Genomic DNA, 17,930 nt, shown 5'->3' on the forward strand with positions numbered 1-17,930 from the left:
ATTTAATAATAATCTTTGATGAACTCAATGACTCGAATGCAACGTTCTTCGAAATATGCTATGAAAGACTCCAAGTAATATCTTTAAAATGAGCAAATGCACAGCGGAAGATTTCTTTAACACCTGAGAATAAACATGCTTTAAAGTGTCAACCAAAAGGTTGGTGAGTTCATTAGTTTATCATAATCATTTATTTCCATCATTTTAATAGACCACAAGAATTTCATTTCCAGTTCTCATAAATATACGTCCCATGCATAGAGACAAAAATAATCATTCATATGGTGAACACCTGGTAACCGACATTAACAATATGCATATAAGAATATCCCCTATCATTCCGGGATCCTCCTTCGGACATGATATAAATTTCGAAGTACTAAAGCATCCGGTACTTTGGATAGGGTTTGTTAGGCCCAATAGATCTATCTTTAGGATTCGCGTCAATTAGGGTGTCTGTTCCCTAATTCTTAGATTACCAGACTTTAATAAAAAGGGGCATATTCGATTTCGATAATTCAACCATAGAACGTAGTTTCAATTACTTGTGTCTATTTTGTCAAACATTTATAAAAGCGCATGTATTCTCAGTCCCAAAAATATAAAGGGTAAAAAGGCAAATGAAACTCACCATACTGTATTTTGTAGTAAAAATACATATAACGTCATTGAACAAGTGCAAGGTTGGCCTCGGATTCACGAACATATCAATATTGAGATTCAATATTGTAGGAAAGGTACGTAAACGCAACGGAGATGATAAACACTATATTGACCTCACGAGCATACCCATGAACCATACTCAATCACCTCCATAGCTATAACCCATAATTTCTTTAATCCTATCCCACTCGAAAAAACAACTTCGAAATCACTCGGACAACACTCCGTCGTAATATTTTATGTATACTAATAATATCTTGAGATAATACGGAGTAAATATATATATATATATATATATATATATATATATATATATATATATATATATATATATATATATATATATATATATATATATATATATATATATATGTAAATCGATTGAGAGAGTTTAGAGAAAACTATTTTCAAGTTTCTATGAAATAATGAAACCTATTGAATTCTATTTATAATAGATTTTTGAATTATTAAAGTGAATTATTAAAGTATGAATTATTAAAGTTAATTATTAAAGTATGAATTATTAAAGTGAATTATTAAAGTATGAATTATTAAAGTAAATTATTAAAGTATGAATTATTAAAGTTAAAGTAAAGTAAAAATAAAGTAAATGTAAAGTTTAAGTATAGTAAAAGTATAAAACTAAGTACGTATAATACGCGTATAAATATATATAATATTAATTTAAATCGTTATATATATTTAATAAAATAAAATATAAATATCGTTATCTTTATCATACTAGTTAAGTAATGAGTTGTCAAAAGTGGTTCTAGATATTTATAAAAGTTATATACATTTTAATAATAAAGTTCTTTTTAAACTGAAAACGTTTTTGTACGTTTAAAACTAAATAGATCAATCGAGTCTTTATGAGATTCAATCTTCCACTATCCTTTGTCTAGTTCTCAATGATTGACAATTTGTTCATATTTATAAATCACTTTACCATTTTCCGAATATTGTTAAAATGAAAAGATTTCTCAAATCAACGTGGACCTTTCAACAGAGACTTGTAATCATAATTCAATATATCTGATAATTCAATCATTTGATCTTATCTTCTAATTCCATTGATAAACATTTTGAAATAGATACAATCATATAAAGTATTTAATCTAATATTTTGTTTACGTTTCAAGTTATAATATATATATACACATATACATATATAATCATATTCGTTTAATGGTTCGTGAATCGTTGGAACTTGGTCGAGGTTGAATGAATGTATGAACATAGTTTAAAATTCTTGAAATTTAACTTAACAAATATTGCTTATCGTGTCGGAAACATATAAAGATTAAAGTTTAAATTTGGTTGGAAATTTCCGGGTTGTCACAATGTCCATAGCCAATTTTCCTGCAAAAAGAATTCCGGAACCCAATACCAAGTGAATCGATATGGATCCTGGACTTGATGATACCTGACCAACAGGAGTTAGTGAGCTTTGTCAAAACATTATCCCCCAACCCCAAACCGCCCGAAGCCCCGTAGATGCTTTGAATAACCCTAACCCACAAAGAGTTGGTTTCGGTTTCGAACCTCCACCACCACTTGCCGATTAGCGCTAAATTAATACTTTTGAGAGCCCCAAGATTTAGCCCCCTCCTCCTCGAAAGGAAGAAGAAATTCATCCCACTTAACCCACGAAATTTTTGAAGTGTCACTCGTCCCACCGCAAAAGAAAGTACGCCTCACACACTCAAGCTTTTTAAGCACACATTGCGGGGCACGAAATAGAGAGAAAAAAATACAACGGTAAACTATTAAGAACCGACTTAATAAGGGCTAAGCGACCACCAAATGACATCAAACAAGCTTTCCAATCAGCAAGGCGTTTGTTAAATTTATTCACTACCGGCTCCCAACTTTTTTCCTTGTTCATGTTCGCACCAATAGGTAACCCAAGATAAGTACATGGGAATTTTCCCATATTACACCCGAAAATGTTTGCCATGGCTTGAACTTCACCATCATCCACATTAACCCCGAAAAGATTACTCTTCGAATAATTTACCTTAAGACCCGACGTGCGCTCAAAACACTTAAGTAACAACATGAGGTTATTAATATTTCCACCACTCCACGTCCCGAAGAAAATAGCATCGTCCGCGTATTGAAGGTGAGAGATAGGGATTTTATCCTTACCAATATTCACTCCATAAAAGTGTCCTCGAAACACCGCATTCTTAGTTAACAAATTCAATGTGATGACCCGGAAATTTTCGACCAAATTTAAACTTAATCTTTATATGATTTCGACACGATAAGCAAAGTCTGTAATATTGAAATCTCAAAAACTTTAAACTGTGTTCATGTATTCATTTACCCTTCAACTGCTCTCGGAGATTCACGAACAATTAAGTGTAAATAGATATGTGTGTATGTATATATAAATAATAATTCGAAATATAATTTGAAGTATTATATGTTGTTGCTATTGAAAATTAATAAAATAAAAATAGGATATTATAATAATTATTATTTAAAATATATCTCCATATATAAATAAAATATATTAAAAATAAATATTAAATGATTGTAACACTCGTTTGATGTTTCGATTGATATTAAGCAAGTTAAATTTAAACTTATGTAATTTTAAATTAAATGGTGATTCGAAAATGAGTTCTATACAATTTAGGCTTATTAATAACATATTTAGATGTTGTTTGTCAAATATTAAAATTTTTATATTTTGATTGGGGGTTGGGAGTGAATGATTAATGTAATTTTTATTTAATAGTTAATGACCAAACTTTATACCATAATGACCTAAATAAATAAAGATACTTAAATTAAAATGTTTGGATTTTTTCGAAGACTTTTATCCACCCCTGATTTCAAATAGTGCACGATACACGATCCGTGAAGAACTGTCGGTATAAGATTTCAATTAAGATTAACTGGATTCACGATTGATTAAATTATTATTATAATTATTATATTATTATTATTATTAAAATCACATGACAGATATAAGATTCGATTGATTTAAATTATTTTGGATATTACTGTGCCTATATTCTTTTTCCTGTTTCTTTGATGAAGTTTGTTAGCCATCCCTATCTATCATTTCTATCTTCATTTTCTTTCTAAAGCTCTATCTACTTATATTAACGACATACATAAACATACAATATAAATGATAAATATAACACACTTTCTCCTTCTTGTTTTTCTATCAAACGAAGCCATCATCATCTTTCACTTTAGATCATCTTTAAACACCACCCCTGCATTCGTTTCTATGCTCCTCTCTGGCTGTCAAGTACCACATTTACATACAACGTTAGAATAGGTACGTACTTTATCTCATGTTTTTACTCGACCCAAGATCATAGTCATAACTATGACAAATTTCAAACACCACCATCACTATAACCATCAAAGGAAACCACCACCTTCTTTCTATCTATGCTCTTTGATGAAACTCCTATCACAATATAAAACCCACTTGTTTAACTTGTATACTACAAACCACAGCCAACCGCCACCAATTCTAACTGCAAACACCCATCGTTGTTATTACTTTATTCTGGTTATATTCGAACCCATCAACCATCTAATCAATATTACTGCATGCTACAACGACTTAATTCTTTTTGTTTCTGTTTCCCATTCGATTATAATCAACCACCCAATTAATCACTCCCCATCTCCATTAAAGGCAACTAGTACTATATATTTTTTTGTTTGCAGCCGATAGTCACCACGGCCCAAACCTTTGACACGCTTTCTCCATGATAAATCCACAGCGAGCCTTTTGACTCTATTTCTATTTTCATTGCAACACCATCGAATCACACCTTCTCACCTCTCTCTCTCCTCTCCCTCTCCTCGTTTTGTGTTTCTTTTAATCGAAACCTGCAGCTCCTTTGTTTCTGTTTTCGGTTTCATTCAAACAACCAAAGGAACCACCACAACCGACCCATCACTACTACAGCTAAATAGTTTGCTAGTTTCTGTTTCAAAACCACCTGTTACCTTTGGTTTTTCTTTCTGCAGCCGGTACACAATCAAACCCCTTTTATTATTATAACGTTGTTCAAAAAGGTGGAAAGGATGCTGTTTTTATTTATGTTGGAGATGTCAAAAGTTGAGTCGACATGATAGAGACAGGAGCAAGTGGAGTAGGGTGGAAATGTTTACATTACTCAAAAGAAAATTTTACAACTTGATGATATAAAACCTCACACACACTTACTAACTTTCTGTCGTTCTCCTAGAACCCCACACGTCTTTAGGTATAAATAATACATTCAAATTTGATATTGATAATGATAGTGGGGACGTGATTAAGGAATTACAGCAAACATCTCATTTAAGTTAATGAACTGGTCATTTAATCTATCCTGGGCCGTGTCTTTTTTTCTGATATTGGGCCATGAACTACTAGATGGGCTTGTAGTATTGCTATTGGGTTCTTGAGGCAACATAGCTTACGATATGCAAACTTATCAATTTCTGTTTGGACGATAACACACATACACAATATTTAAACGACGATGATGACTAGATTAGGATGTGATAATAATACGTATGATGATGGTTACAAATAAAGATTATGTTGGAACAAAGACGCTAATGAATGGTAATAATTAGGGTGCGGTTATGGTAATAGTTTAAGATGTTAAGATTATGATTTTATGTGATTATGTTAAATTATATTGATGATGACGATTATAATTAGATGAGGATGATGTACGCATAAAATATCATAGATGATGATGTGTATTGATGATGATAACAGCATGCGAGAAAGATGTTGATGATAATGGTTTAAACGAGGATGATAATAATAGTGTCACGAAGATGTTTTAATGATGATGATATACGTATAGATTAGACAATGATAAGATAATGAAGGTATATGGTACACGATGATGATGGACGGTGATATCATATGATGATGATGGATGATAGAGACGATGAAGAAGGAGAATACTGAAATACGGGTTATATATATTAGAATAGTAGTTAAAACAGAAAAGCATTGGACAATGTAATAGTTAAGGGATTGTTCGGGTTAGCGGGAAGTCGCGGGTTCGAGCCCGGACTGGGGCAATATTGTTAGGAACTTACTCTTTAAAGGTAGTAAACTTATCTTTATTATTATTATTATTATTATTATTATTATTATTATTATTATTATTATTATTATTATTATTATTATTATTATTATTATTATTATTATTATTATTATTATTATTATTATTATTATTATTATTATTATCATCATCATCATTAACATTAAAACTAATATTATAATTAAAATTATTACTATCATTAGAATTATTTTTATCATTATTAATATTAATATAGGTATTAACACTTTACTTATCATTTTAATTATTATTATTATTATTATTAAAATTTTATTATTATCATTATCAATATTATTAAAACTATCATCATTATTTTCATTATTATTATCAAAATTATTATTTTCATTATCACTATTAAGATTATTATTATTATTAATTTACTAAATAAATATTTTATATATATATATATATATATATATATATATATATATATATATATATATATATATATATATATATATATATATATAAGAAAAATATATTTAATATGACATAACTATATTATTATTTTTATAATAAATAATAATTATTCATTTAAAGTATATATAAAATAAATATACTTAAGTAATAAATAAAGCCTATAAATTAATAATATAAAAATTATATCACTAATAATAATATATATATTTATTCAATTACGATTATATATATTGATGAATACACAAATAATATAGGTTCGTGAATCCGAGGCCAACCCTGCATTGTTCAGTTCCATCGTATGAATATTTTTACTACAAAATATTGTAGAGTGAGTTTCATTTGCTCATTTTTTTAAATGCTTTTGCAATATATATTTTTGAGCTGAGAATACATGCACTGCTTTTATAAATCTTTGATGAAATAGACACAAGTACTTGAAACTACATTGTATGGTTGGATTACTATACCGAATATCGCCCCTTCAAGTCTGGTAACCTAAGAATTAGGAAAATGGCCCCTAATTGACTCGAATCCTAAAGATAGATCTATGGGCCTAACAAACCCCATTCTGAAATTTGGAATGCTTTAGTACTTCGATTTAAATGGTGATTGTGATTGCCAATATTATGGCATACTTGCGAGTATGCGGGGGATATTCTATATGCATTATGTTAATGTCAGTTACCAGGTGTTCATCATACGAATGATTTTTATTACATTTGCGAGTGTAATGTTATTTATGAAAAATGAGAATCTTGTGGTCTATTAAAATGATGGAAATGATTGATTATGATAAACTAATGAACTCACCAACCTTTTGGTTGACACTTGAAAGCATGTTTATACTCAGGTATGAAAGAAATCTTCCGCTGTGCATTTGCTCATTCTAGAGATATTACTTGGAGTCATTCATGACATATTTCAAAAGACGTTGCATTTGAGTCGTTAAGTTCATCAAGAATATTACTAAGTCAATTATAGTTGGATATATTATGAAATGGTATGCATGTCGTCAACTTTCGATGTAATGAAAGTTTGTCTTTTAAAAACAAATGCAATGTTTGTAAAATGTATCATATAGAGGTTAAGTACCTCGCGATGTAACCAAATGTAATGTATTCGTCCAGATGGATTAGGACGGGTCGTTATATTCAACCCCTCGGCCGCCAAAATAAAAAGGAAAGGAGATAAGGGATCGCCTTGCCTCACTCCCCTTTCTAACTTAAACTCACTAGTAGGGGAACCGTTAACAAGAATTGAGATGGAAGCTGACTTTAAACACGAAAGAATCCAACTCCTCCACTTTAAGCCAAATCCAAGAAGTTGCATAATTTCTAGAAGGAAATCCCAATTGAGACAATCGAATGCCTTCTCAAAATCGAATGCTCATTCTATCGATACAGGAAAAAAAAAAGAATAATGTCCCTTGCTTTTCTCCCGTTTACCAAAATGGTTGTCTCGTTGTCTACTGGAGCTCACTCAAACATAACCTAAAAAGATCAACCCAATCAAAAAAAACATAAACGCCTTACTCCCGCTCATTTTTCTTTTTAATAGAAGAAGTTAAAGTTGATAGATTAGTTTAACAATTACTACTACGTATTACTACAATAGAACCTCGAATAGTCGAATTCAATCAATAATTTCATTTTTACCTTATACAGTTCTTTGATAACTTTTTACCAAAAAAAAAACGCACAAATTCAACGGTAACAAAATTAAATAGCCAATATCTTAAGAAACTCATCAAACGTAACACCATCAGAATCAGAATCACAACCACCTAATCTAATCATCGCCTTAATCTCATCATCATTAACTTCTAATTCAGCCGCATTCAAATAACTTCTCAGATCTTCATACCCTACTTTACCGTCACCGTCACCGTCTATCGAATTAAACACATCATCCATAACGCCGTTACTACGACCGTTATCTCTCTTCAACACCACCTTCTCAAACTCATCGTATTCAACGTAACTGTTTTTATTTGAATCCGCTACCGTCATCATTGTAACAATGACGTCATCATCAACATCCGTGTAAGGTGTTTTTAAATCTTCGCGGCTGATTTTTCCGTCGTGATCAACGTCCAGGACGTCGAATGCTGACCGGAGATTGTTGATGTTTCTCGCCGGAAATAAAGAATTGGAGGTATCTGTTGGACACATAGTTGTGGTGTTGTGTGTGTGGAATTGAATGGTTGGGAGGGTTTATTGTGATTTAAGAATAATAACGTGGCCTGTTAATTTCTTTTGTTTTGCTGAAAAAAGGAGATTCATTCCGTATATATAGGCCGTTTGTGACGAGTACAAGTACGTAGTACTGTAGTAGGTGATATTATCACTTTTTTTTTATATATATATATAAAAGCCTCCATTATTTTTTCATTTCGTTAATTAATTTTGAAGGAATATCGTTCAATATATTCTAGTAAGCTTTCAAGATTATATATTCTAGTAAGCCTCAAGTTAAAGTTTATATTAATTTATTTACTTATAATTTTTTTTTTCACAAAAAACCCTCCATGACAACAACCATATTGGATCCCCACTGGCGATTAACAAACTTAACCTCTCAACTTGAATTGAATAATCTTGCTTCATGGATCATGGTTCGGGTGTGATGTGCAAGCGGAGGGGTACGAAATACACTATTATTTTTACTACGAAATAATACGAAATATGATGCAAGTTTTAATTAATTTACGAATGGAATATACATAAACCTTGCTACAACACTTATAGGCAGTGTACCTAATCGTAGAGTAGTGTAGTTTTTAGTAAGTCCGGTTCGTTTCACAGGGAGCTAGTGATTACGTACTATATTTTTAACAACTATATTTATATAAAATATATATAATTATATATAGTAATAATAATATATAAAAGGGGGGTTTTACCGTTTAATGGCCGGTTTGTCAATTTTTAATAAAGCGTAAAAATAAATGACAATAATTAAATTGCGTAAAATAAATAACAATATTTAAAGTTGCGATAATTAAAATTGCGATAAATAAATAAATTGACAATAAATAAAATGACAGTAAATAAAAGTACGTTGAGAAATACAATAAAATAATTATGCTTATTTAAACTTCCGTAATCATGTTGTTTGACGTTTTGATTTTAATTTATTACTCTAGATTAATTGTCATTTGTCTTGGATTATTTGATACCTATCTGGGTTTTGCCCATAGTAGTCCATCGGTCATAATTATAAAATGCTCGTCAAATTAACATTATTCCCGAAGTCAAATATTCCAACTAATTAGGGATTTAGACTGTAACAAGGTTTAAATACTTTGTTAATAATTACACCAAGTTATCGGCTGCGTGTAATCTAAGGTTTTAATACTTTGTTAACAATTACACCAATTACCCTTGTATATAATCCACCCCTGTTTTAATTAGTCCATGATATATTAATTTATCCACTTGGCCAGAATGAATAATCAATTACCCAACCCAATTGATTAATTAAATGATTGTAAAAGATGTCGTATAAACGTCACTAAATAGGACATTGATAATCATTTAATAATTATTAAGTTAATTAATTTGAAGATAGGTTCGACAGATTCCAATGAGTTGTCGCTCAATTAGACAATACCCCCATCTATTAATAGTCATAGTCCAATGTCCACAAGTGTCGGTCTTTTGTCCAAACTCTATTTATGGTACAAAATCCAATAACCCCGTCTTGATATTTAGTCCAACGTCACGATTGCTTCGACTTAAATAAGCATAATAATAACTTAGTTACGAGACATTAATTTAAAAAGGAAGAGCATAGCTTACAGTGATTATTAATAGTGTAGCGTTACACAGATAGAGTTCCGACTTTTAAAACCCGTAAAACATTTCTTACAATAATCTTATTATTATTAAACTTAAATTAAAATTATAATTATAAAATATAAATATAAATACATATAGAGAGATTGAGGTTGGAAAAGGGGTAAAGAAATCGGCCGAATGCTCGAGCTTTTATAGGCCAATTGTGTCCAGGGCTGCTCCGTGATCGTGGAGGTTTTACCCTCTTCAGCTCCGCGATCGTGGAGGTCTGAATTCCAGCTCACCAACATTTTTAAAACGTGGGCTGCTGTATTTTTATAATATATAATATAATATATATAATTTTATATAATTTTATATATATTATATTATATTCTTGTGCATAGTTGACTTGTAATTTTAGGTCCGTTGACTCGCTCGTTGAAGCTCGGTTTATGTCTCGGTTCCGGATTTTCGAACGTCTTTTCGTATGCTTAGATATCTTGTACTTTGCGTTCCGCGACTTGTATTTTTATCAATATTTAGCCGTTGATCATCAATAAATTGAACCACTTGGAGTTTAATTTGTACGTTTGAGCTTTTTGGTTATTTGCATCTTCAAATCGTCGTTTTCTTCTTTTGTCTTTGCCCTTATTTATTTAAACGAATATTACTTGAAAATAGAACAATTGCAACTGAAAACTTTACATATTGGAAGGATATTGCGCCTAAATATATGCTGATTTGGAGCACTATCAAATATCCCCACATTTGAACGTTGCTTGTCCTCAAGCAATACAGAACTTGAAATTAAATCACACTTCACTCGAATCACTTTTTTATTCTCACACTTTTTACATCAGTGATTTTGATACAACGGTATGAACAATGATAGTAACGATGTGGTTACAGTCCCACATGACTATAAAAATTTAGATCCTTTAAGGAAATTGGATCTTTATGAAAACATTTAATCTTTTGAAAATTCATTCTAGCTTTTACCCTAGACAAGTTTTCCGGAATAACCCTTCACCGGTGTTTGCAAAATGTTTTTGTGGGTTTTGTGGGTTTCATATTTGAAAATTTTAGCTAAAACTTGCGGTTTTGTGTCATCCACTTGCTAACCTTGTATTAGGAAAGCACTCGTCCAGTTTACTTGCTCCGTATATTACCTTTCGGTAAACGATCGTCCGGTTGTAAAGGAAAGCGATGAACAAACAACTGTTAAGGCAATGTCTAATGACATGCAGATGTTCATGGTCCACAACGTGTCGGATGCAATTACTATACTTTGTAGGAGAAATAGTAAAGATCACCCTATAATTTTTTGGTCTGGCACAAGGTCATGTCATCGACCATGCTATGCAACCATCGTTCTTACGGTTAACACCCGATTTGGTTCAGGTGACCTAATGAATTCCGGTGAATTCTCAGGATTTTACGTTCAATGGTAATGAACGCATTGAAAATAGGTTTTCAGAAAATAAATCGATTTTAATTTGATCAAAATATTTTCACGTTTAAGCTCGAGTTTAGATATCAACGAATTCCATGAGTTTGTAATTCTCAATCTTTAAGGTCAATCTCAAGGATTGAGTAATATCAGGCTTAAATGCTGATTTTTAATCTTTAAGGAGATTATCCTTTCTGGGGGTCTGATTCATTAGTCTTATCAAGCTAATTTGCACGACGCCCTCCCTATTTTACGAGATAGATCCTCTCATGGTTAGGATAAGTCTGACCACTTGGCGACCCTGTTTGATGCTGAGGTCCGTGGATGTGATGACCCGTCCTAATCCATCTGGACGAAATCTTCAACAGTTGGTCCCATTGCGAGGTTCTGACCTCTATATGCCATGAACGACTCCATGTAATATGAGCAAATGCACAGCAGAAGATTTCTTTCATACCTGAGAATAGACATGCTTTAAAGTGTCAACCAAAAGGTTGGTGAGTTCATAGGTTTATCATAAAACAATAAAATTCATCATTTTGATAGGTCACAAGATTTAAATTCTGCATGATACAAATGGGCCCGAATCCTATACCCACCTGTAATGTACATGCGATATCTTTTAAATACAGTACACCTTTCTCGTGTACGAAATCATCTTTCATAAATCTTAGTAATCGTACACATATCTCGTGCACAAAAATAACATACACATAACCTGTGTATAAAATCATTCTCTCGATACATAACATTCATATTTCATTCATTGCTTGGCTTGGTAACCGACCTTAACATATAATGCGCATAATAATATCCCCAAAACAGAACATCTCGTCTGTATAATAATCATATAAACTTCGAAGTACTAAACACCACACCCACTAGCCCTTCCGTCTAGTTAACATTCTGGGTGGGGGTGTTAAACCAAGTAGCTACCTTTAGGATTCGCGTGAATTAGGGCCATACTCGTTTCTAATTCTTAGGTTACCAACCAATAATAATCAGGGGAAATATTCACAACAATCAGTGGCAATTATAACGTCCAACTAATTCAATAATAATCCACAGAACTTCTGTCTGCATAATAATTTATTCGAGGAATGTTTTGCTTGTGTCTATCTCGTCAAACATTTATAAAAGTATTTCATGTATTCATAGTTCAAAATATATTTCAAAAGCATTTAATAAAGCAGTTGTAAAAACATCGCATGTATTCTCAGTCCCAAAAATGTAAAGAGTAAAAGGGAGCAAATGAACTCACCTAATGTATTTTGTAGTAAAAATACATATGACGACATTGAACAATACAGGGTTGGCCTCAGATTCTCGAACCTATATCATTTATATATTAACACATATATTTAACATGTAATTATATATTACTTATTTAAAATAGTAAGGTAATATTTACATAGTTATCATATATGTATTTGATATATTTTTACATAAAGAACTTGTGGTTTGTTAAAATAATGATTTTAATAATACTAAAATAGTGTTGGTAATAATAATAATAATTAGGTTTAATAATGAAAATATTAAGTTTTGATAATAATACTAGTTGTTTTATTTGTAGTAATAATAATAATGATAATAATAATATATTGAAAATAATGATACTTATAATAATGATAATATTAGTAATAAAAATAAAAATAAAAATAATGATAATAATAATATTAAAAAAAATCATGTTTAATGATAATAATATTAATGATAAATATAATAATAATAATAATAATAATACTTTTAATAATAATACTACTAATAATAATAATAATAATAATAATAATAATAATAATAATAATAATAATAATAATAATAATAATAATAATAATAATAATAATAATAATAACAACAACAACAATAAGAAAAGTAATACTACCTTAAAGTGATTTAATAAGCTTCCTTAAAAAAAACATTATTGGCACAGCCCAGGTTTGAACCCCAGACCTCTAGCTTAAACACAACACACTCAACCATTGATCCATTTGTTACTTCCTGAATTTATCTCGCACTTTTATTTATTTAGTATATAACATGCGGTTTTATCATCCTCATTACATCACCATATTTATGATCATTATCATCATTTTAAACTATCAACTAATATCATCATCGTTCTATTCGTTTTCGTATCAATACTTATACGATTCATCATCCATCGTCAAATCAAACTTTTGAGTTTTTGGCCCAAATAGAGAATTAAATTATAAGGCCCAACAGGAGATGTAACTTGCCCTCGGCCCAATAACAAAAGTTTAAGCCCGATACATTGATTTGTGAATTATATGGAATGATATTTCTTGTCGGTGTGGTAAACAGCAAAAGATAAAATAACAAAAAGAAACCGCCATCCACTTCCTCTCTTTCATCGTCATTTATATAATTCATCATCACAAAATCGTAAAACAATATTTCCATCATTCATGGATCATTATTTAATAGTTTCCTCATCGTCTTCTCTATTGTATCCGAACAGAAAAATGAAAAGTAACAGCAGCAAGTTGCAGGTCTGTGACTTCGAGGGTGTTTGAAACCGAAACGATATAAACAGAAAAAAACAAGTAAAGGTTGTGTGGTGTTTAACAGTTTCTACTAGATATAACTAGGAGAGTGGGAGAGTGAGAGTGGTGGTTAATGGTGAACTATTTCGAAAGGTGGTCGGTTTTCAAGGTGATTGGCGAAGGTGATGTTTTAAATGGGTTTTAATGGTGGTTGTTCTTGGCTTGCAAAACAGAAACGCATATGGGGTGCAAGGTGTTGAACGAGGAGGGGGAGGATGGTGGTGCTTCGAGTGTGTCGAGCAATATAAAAATAGGAGGTATTGGTTGATGGTGGTGATCAAGTTAATTATTAAGATGGTGTTGGAAGTGGTTTATCAAGGGTGTAATATGTGGTTGTTTTGTATCGATATAAACAAAAAGAAACATGAAATGGGTTTAAGAGAGGGATGTTGGTGATGGTTCGATGGTTAGAAGAGAAGGACAAAGATGGTTTATGGTGAGGTGACGGTTTTAAGATGGTCTCCGGTGGTTGCTAAGATGAAGTAGAAAGGTAGCATGAGGGAGTAATATAGAGAATAAGAGAGATGGTAAGTAAATGGGTGTGGTTGTATCCTCCCATATCATACGCATCTGTAATATATATATATATAATAAATATATAGTAATACTAATAGATTGAATTAGGTAGTGGAAACATAACGAACAACAACCACAGTAATTTAATTATCAATCAATTTAAAATAGTAAGCAGCGTCTTATTTGTCCTTTAACTACCGACGGTTTTAATAGGCATAGTATTTGGTACTCCGATGATAATCAGTGGCGGATAGAAGGTTTCAGAAAAATTCCAAATTTTTAATTAAACTATATTTATTAATTTTGGTCATTATGGTATAAAATTCAATCATTAACTATCAAATAAAAAAATACATTAATTATTCACTCCCAATTCCAAGTAAAATATAAAAAGTTTTAAAATTCAATAAAATAGTTCCTAAATATATTTTTAATAAGCCTAAAATTTATATTATTCATTTTCGGATCACCGTTTATTTTAAAATTACATAAGTTCGTTTTTTAACTCGTTTTCTATCATTCGAATGACAATTGAGCCTTACCGTCGTTTACTAAATAATTTCAAAATCAGTAAATATATATTCTATACACTTTATTTATATGTATATATACTTTTTGAATAATATTTATTATATATTATTATTATTTACATAATTAACTCTAACAACTACAATATATAATATTTCCTATTATTATATATATATATATCTATTTACAAGCAATGGTTCGTGAATCATCGGGGACAGTCGAAGGTCACATGAAAATATGAAAATAGTTCAAACTTTTTGAGACTCAACTTTACAGACTTTGCTTATCGTGTCAAAATTATACAAAGATAAGGTTTAAATTTGGTTGGAAATTTCCGGGTCATCACAGTACCTACCCGTTAAAGAAATTTCGTCCCGAAATTTGAGTGAGGTGGTCATGGTTAACAATAAAAAAGTTTTCATGAAGATTATGAGTTGATAAATAGAGTTTTATTATTATTGACTTATATAGATAAAACAATTCGATTATTCGAAGAGTACGAATGAAGCTGTCACAAAAGATTGAGATAGAGATTTAACTTTTGACGTAATCTTGGTTGAATTTAGAAAATAAAGTGCGTCTTAACTTTTGATGTCCTCTCGGTTGAATTCCGGAATTCAAGAGATATAAAGAAATCTTCGAAATCTAAAAGATTTGATTCTTCGGCGAGTAAGGAAATTAATATCTCTATAATTAAATACGGTGATTTGACTCGATTGCTCTGTCTAATATTCCCATTATAAATAAAATTTTTTTCGTTCCATTAGTTTCACCATTCCTATACTTTCTTTCTTAATTCATATATAGATTGTGAAAATGCTTAATCCAGTTCTGATCCTTGTCCTTATCCTTACTTTTGCAACAATCATTCTCCTTTTCCAACTTCCACCGGAGGAATCTGCTTTCTTCTACTTCGCACTTGGGGTTATAGTGTTTTTAATTCTCCCGTGTCTTTATGTTGTGATAAACATTGACGTACACGGTTTGTAATCTCCGTGTTGTTATTGGGCTTTATATTGTCTCTTATATTTTGGAGCTCTTTGCCTTTTTATTATCTTCTCGACCTCTAGTAAAGCGAGTAATGGTACAAAATTTGTAGATATGAAATTTGAAATGAACATAGTTGATGTTCTAAGAAGGAAATTGTAATGGCACAAACTTTATTTGTCAAATTACCCGAATACCTTGGAAAAGGCCGAATCATCAAGAAAAATATTTTCTTGATATGTTTAGAGGTTAAGTAGAATACAAGAGTCGTGTAACATGGCACATGATGACGTTATAATCTGTGAATCATCACATCCCATTACAAACTCAGTGTAACGACTCTGGATTTTCCAACATTTATTTATTAATAATTATTATTAATACTTATGATTTAATGAATGTATTGTTTATATACATTTACTTGTTACCATACTTGACTTTGAATGCCCGAAACGTCTTTGTAACACACGAAACTTTCACGAATAATATTTTTAGATATTATTTACATTCATGATTAAGTTTTATTAATAATTTTAATTAACTATGATTATTAGTTAATTACTTGGGCTTTGTTGGATCAAATTACCACAAACTTGGAACTTGAGCTTTATATTTGTACATGGACTTAAAGAGCCATCCTACTTCTTAAATGGACTTATTAGCCCATAAGACTTGTAAGTATTACCTTAGGATTTAACTAAATGGATTAAGTCACTTAAAGGAATCTAGTTACCATAATCCCCATGCAAGCACATCTTTTATCCAACTTTTGAAGGCTTTTACATGCTTAAACTTGTGGTCACTCCCCTTCCCCCTTATTCCTTTCAAACCGTCACTTTGGGTAGTAAAGGAGGGGTTTTGTTTTCAATTTTTCCTTACTACTCTTTCACTAGTTCATTCACTTTCTCACACACACAAATTACTTCTCATTTTCCTCTCAACTTTTACTCTCTTTTTCTCTCAAATTTGTAAGTAACAAGCCTTGTTTTCTCTTCTTCTTTTCTCATTAAAACCGTGACCAAGCACCCATATCATCATCATTCCTTGTTGTTTGTTGTTACTTGTTCTTTGATTAATAGTTACTTACTTGTTGCTAGTTGTTCTTTACTAGTTACAAGAATCAACTCTCTAGTTTATTCTTCATTTTATCTTGTTATAACAAGAACAACAAAAACATAAAATTTCTAGTTATGTTCTACACTTGTTAATTTTAAAAGATTTAAGGTTCATGTGTTGTAAATCATACTTGAAGTTCATGAAGTAAACTTTAAAGTTTACTTTACTTAAAGATCAAACCTTGGTTGAATCTTTAAAAGTATGAACAAACCATGAATAAATTACTTATTTATTTAGTTTTACTTGCACTTTAATTTTATGATGATTTTGGTTGTTGTTGGTCAAGTACTACAAGTTAGTCTTGATCTCATATCTCTTGGAACTTAAAGTTAACTTAAAAGTTCAAGAACATGTAAATAAGTTTTCTTTAAATATAACTTTGTATACTTATGCTTGATCTATACTTTTGAGTCTTGGATCTTCAAGATCTAACTAAGAACTATGTTCTACATCTTAAGATCTTGATTAGTTAGTTTACTTTCAAGTTTGTAACTTATTATTAGTTTTAAAGTTCATGTATGTGTTAGATCTAAGACTTTGAAAAACTTTGGTTCATCAAAACACTTACAACTCTTAAGTGAAGTTGTGCTACATGTCTTGGACTTGCACAAGGGTTATGATGGTCAAAACTTGGTAAATATGATGTAAACACATCAATGAGTTGTACACTTGAAGCTATTGGCATCAAGGATGAGAACCATGATGAACATCAAACACCAAACCCACTGGAACCCATTATTTTTCTGCTTACTGTTCTCTGCCTACTGTTCTGCTGTTTCTGTAACATACCAGT

The 17,930-nt window shown here is 30.8% G+C and overlaps 1 protein-coding gene across 1 annotated transcript; it reads right to left on the bottom strand.

Annotated features, from left to right (window-relative positions):
• Positions 1-7,912: 7,912 nt before the first annotated feature.
• On the bottom strand, positions 7,913-8,365 carry LOC139846981 (calcium-binding protein CP1-like). The gene has a single exon (XM_071836573.1). It carries the CDS (start codon positions 8,363-8,365, stop codon positions 7,913-7,915), a length of 453 nt encoding a protein of 150 aa, XP_071692674.1.
• Positions 8,366-17,930: the final 9,565 nt, after the last annotated feature.

The sequence above is a fragment of the Rutidosis leptorrhynchoides genome, chromosome 5 (genome assembly GCF_046630445.1).
Source record: "Rutidosis leptorrhynchoides isolate AG116_Rl617_1_P2 chromosome 5, CSIRO_AGI_Rlap_v1, whole genome shotgun sequence".
In the NCBI taxonomy this organism is placed as follows: domain Eukaryota; kingdom Viridiplantae; phylum Streptophyta; class Magnoliopsida; order Asterales; family Asteraceae; genus Rutidosis; species Rutidosis leptorrhynchoides.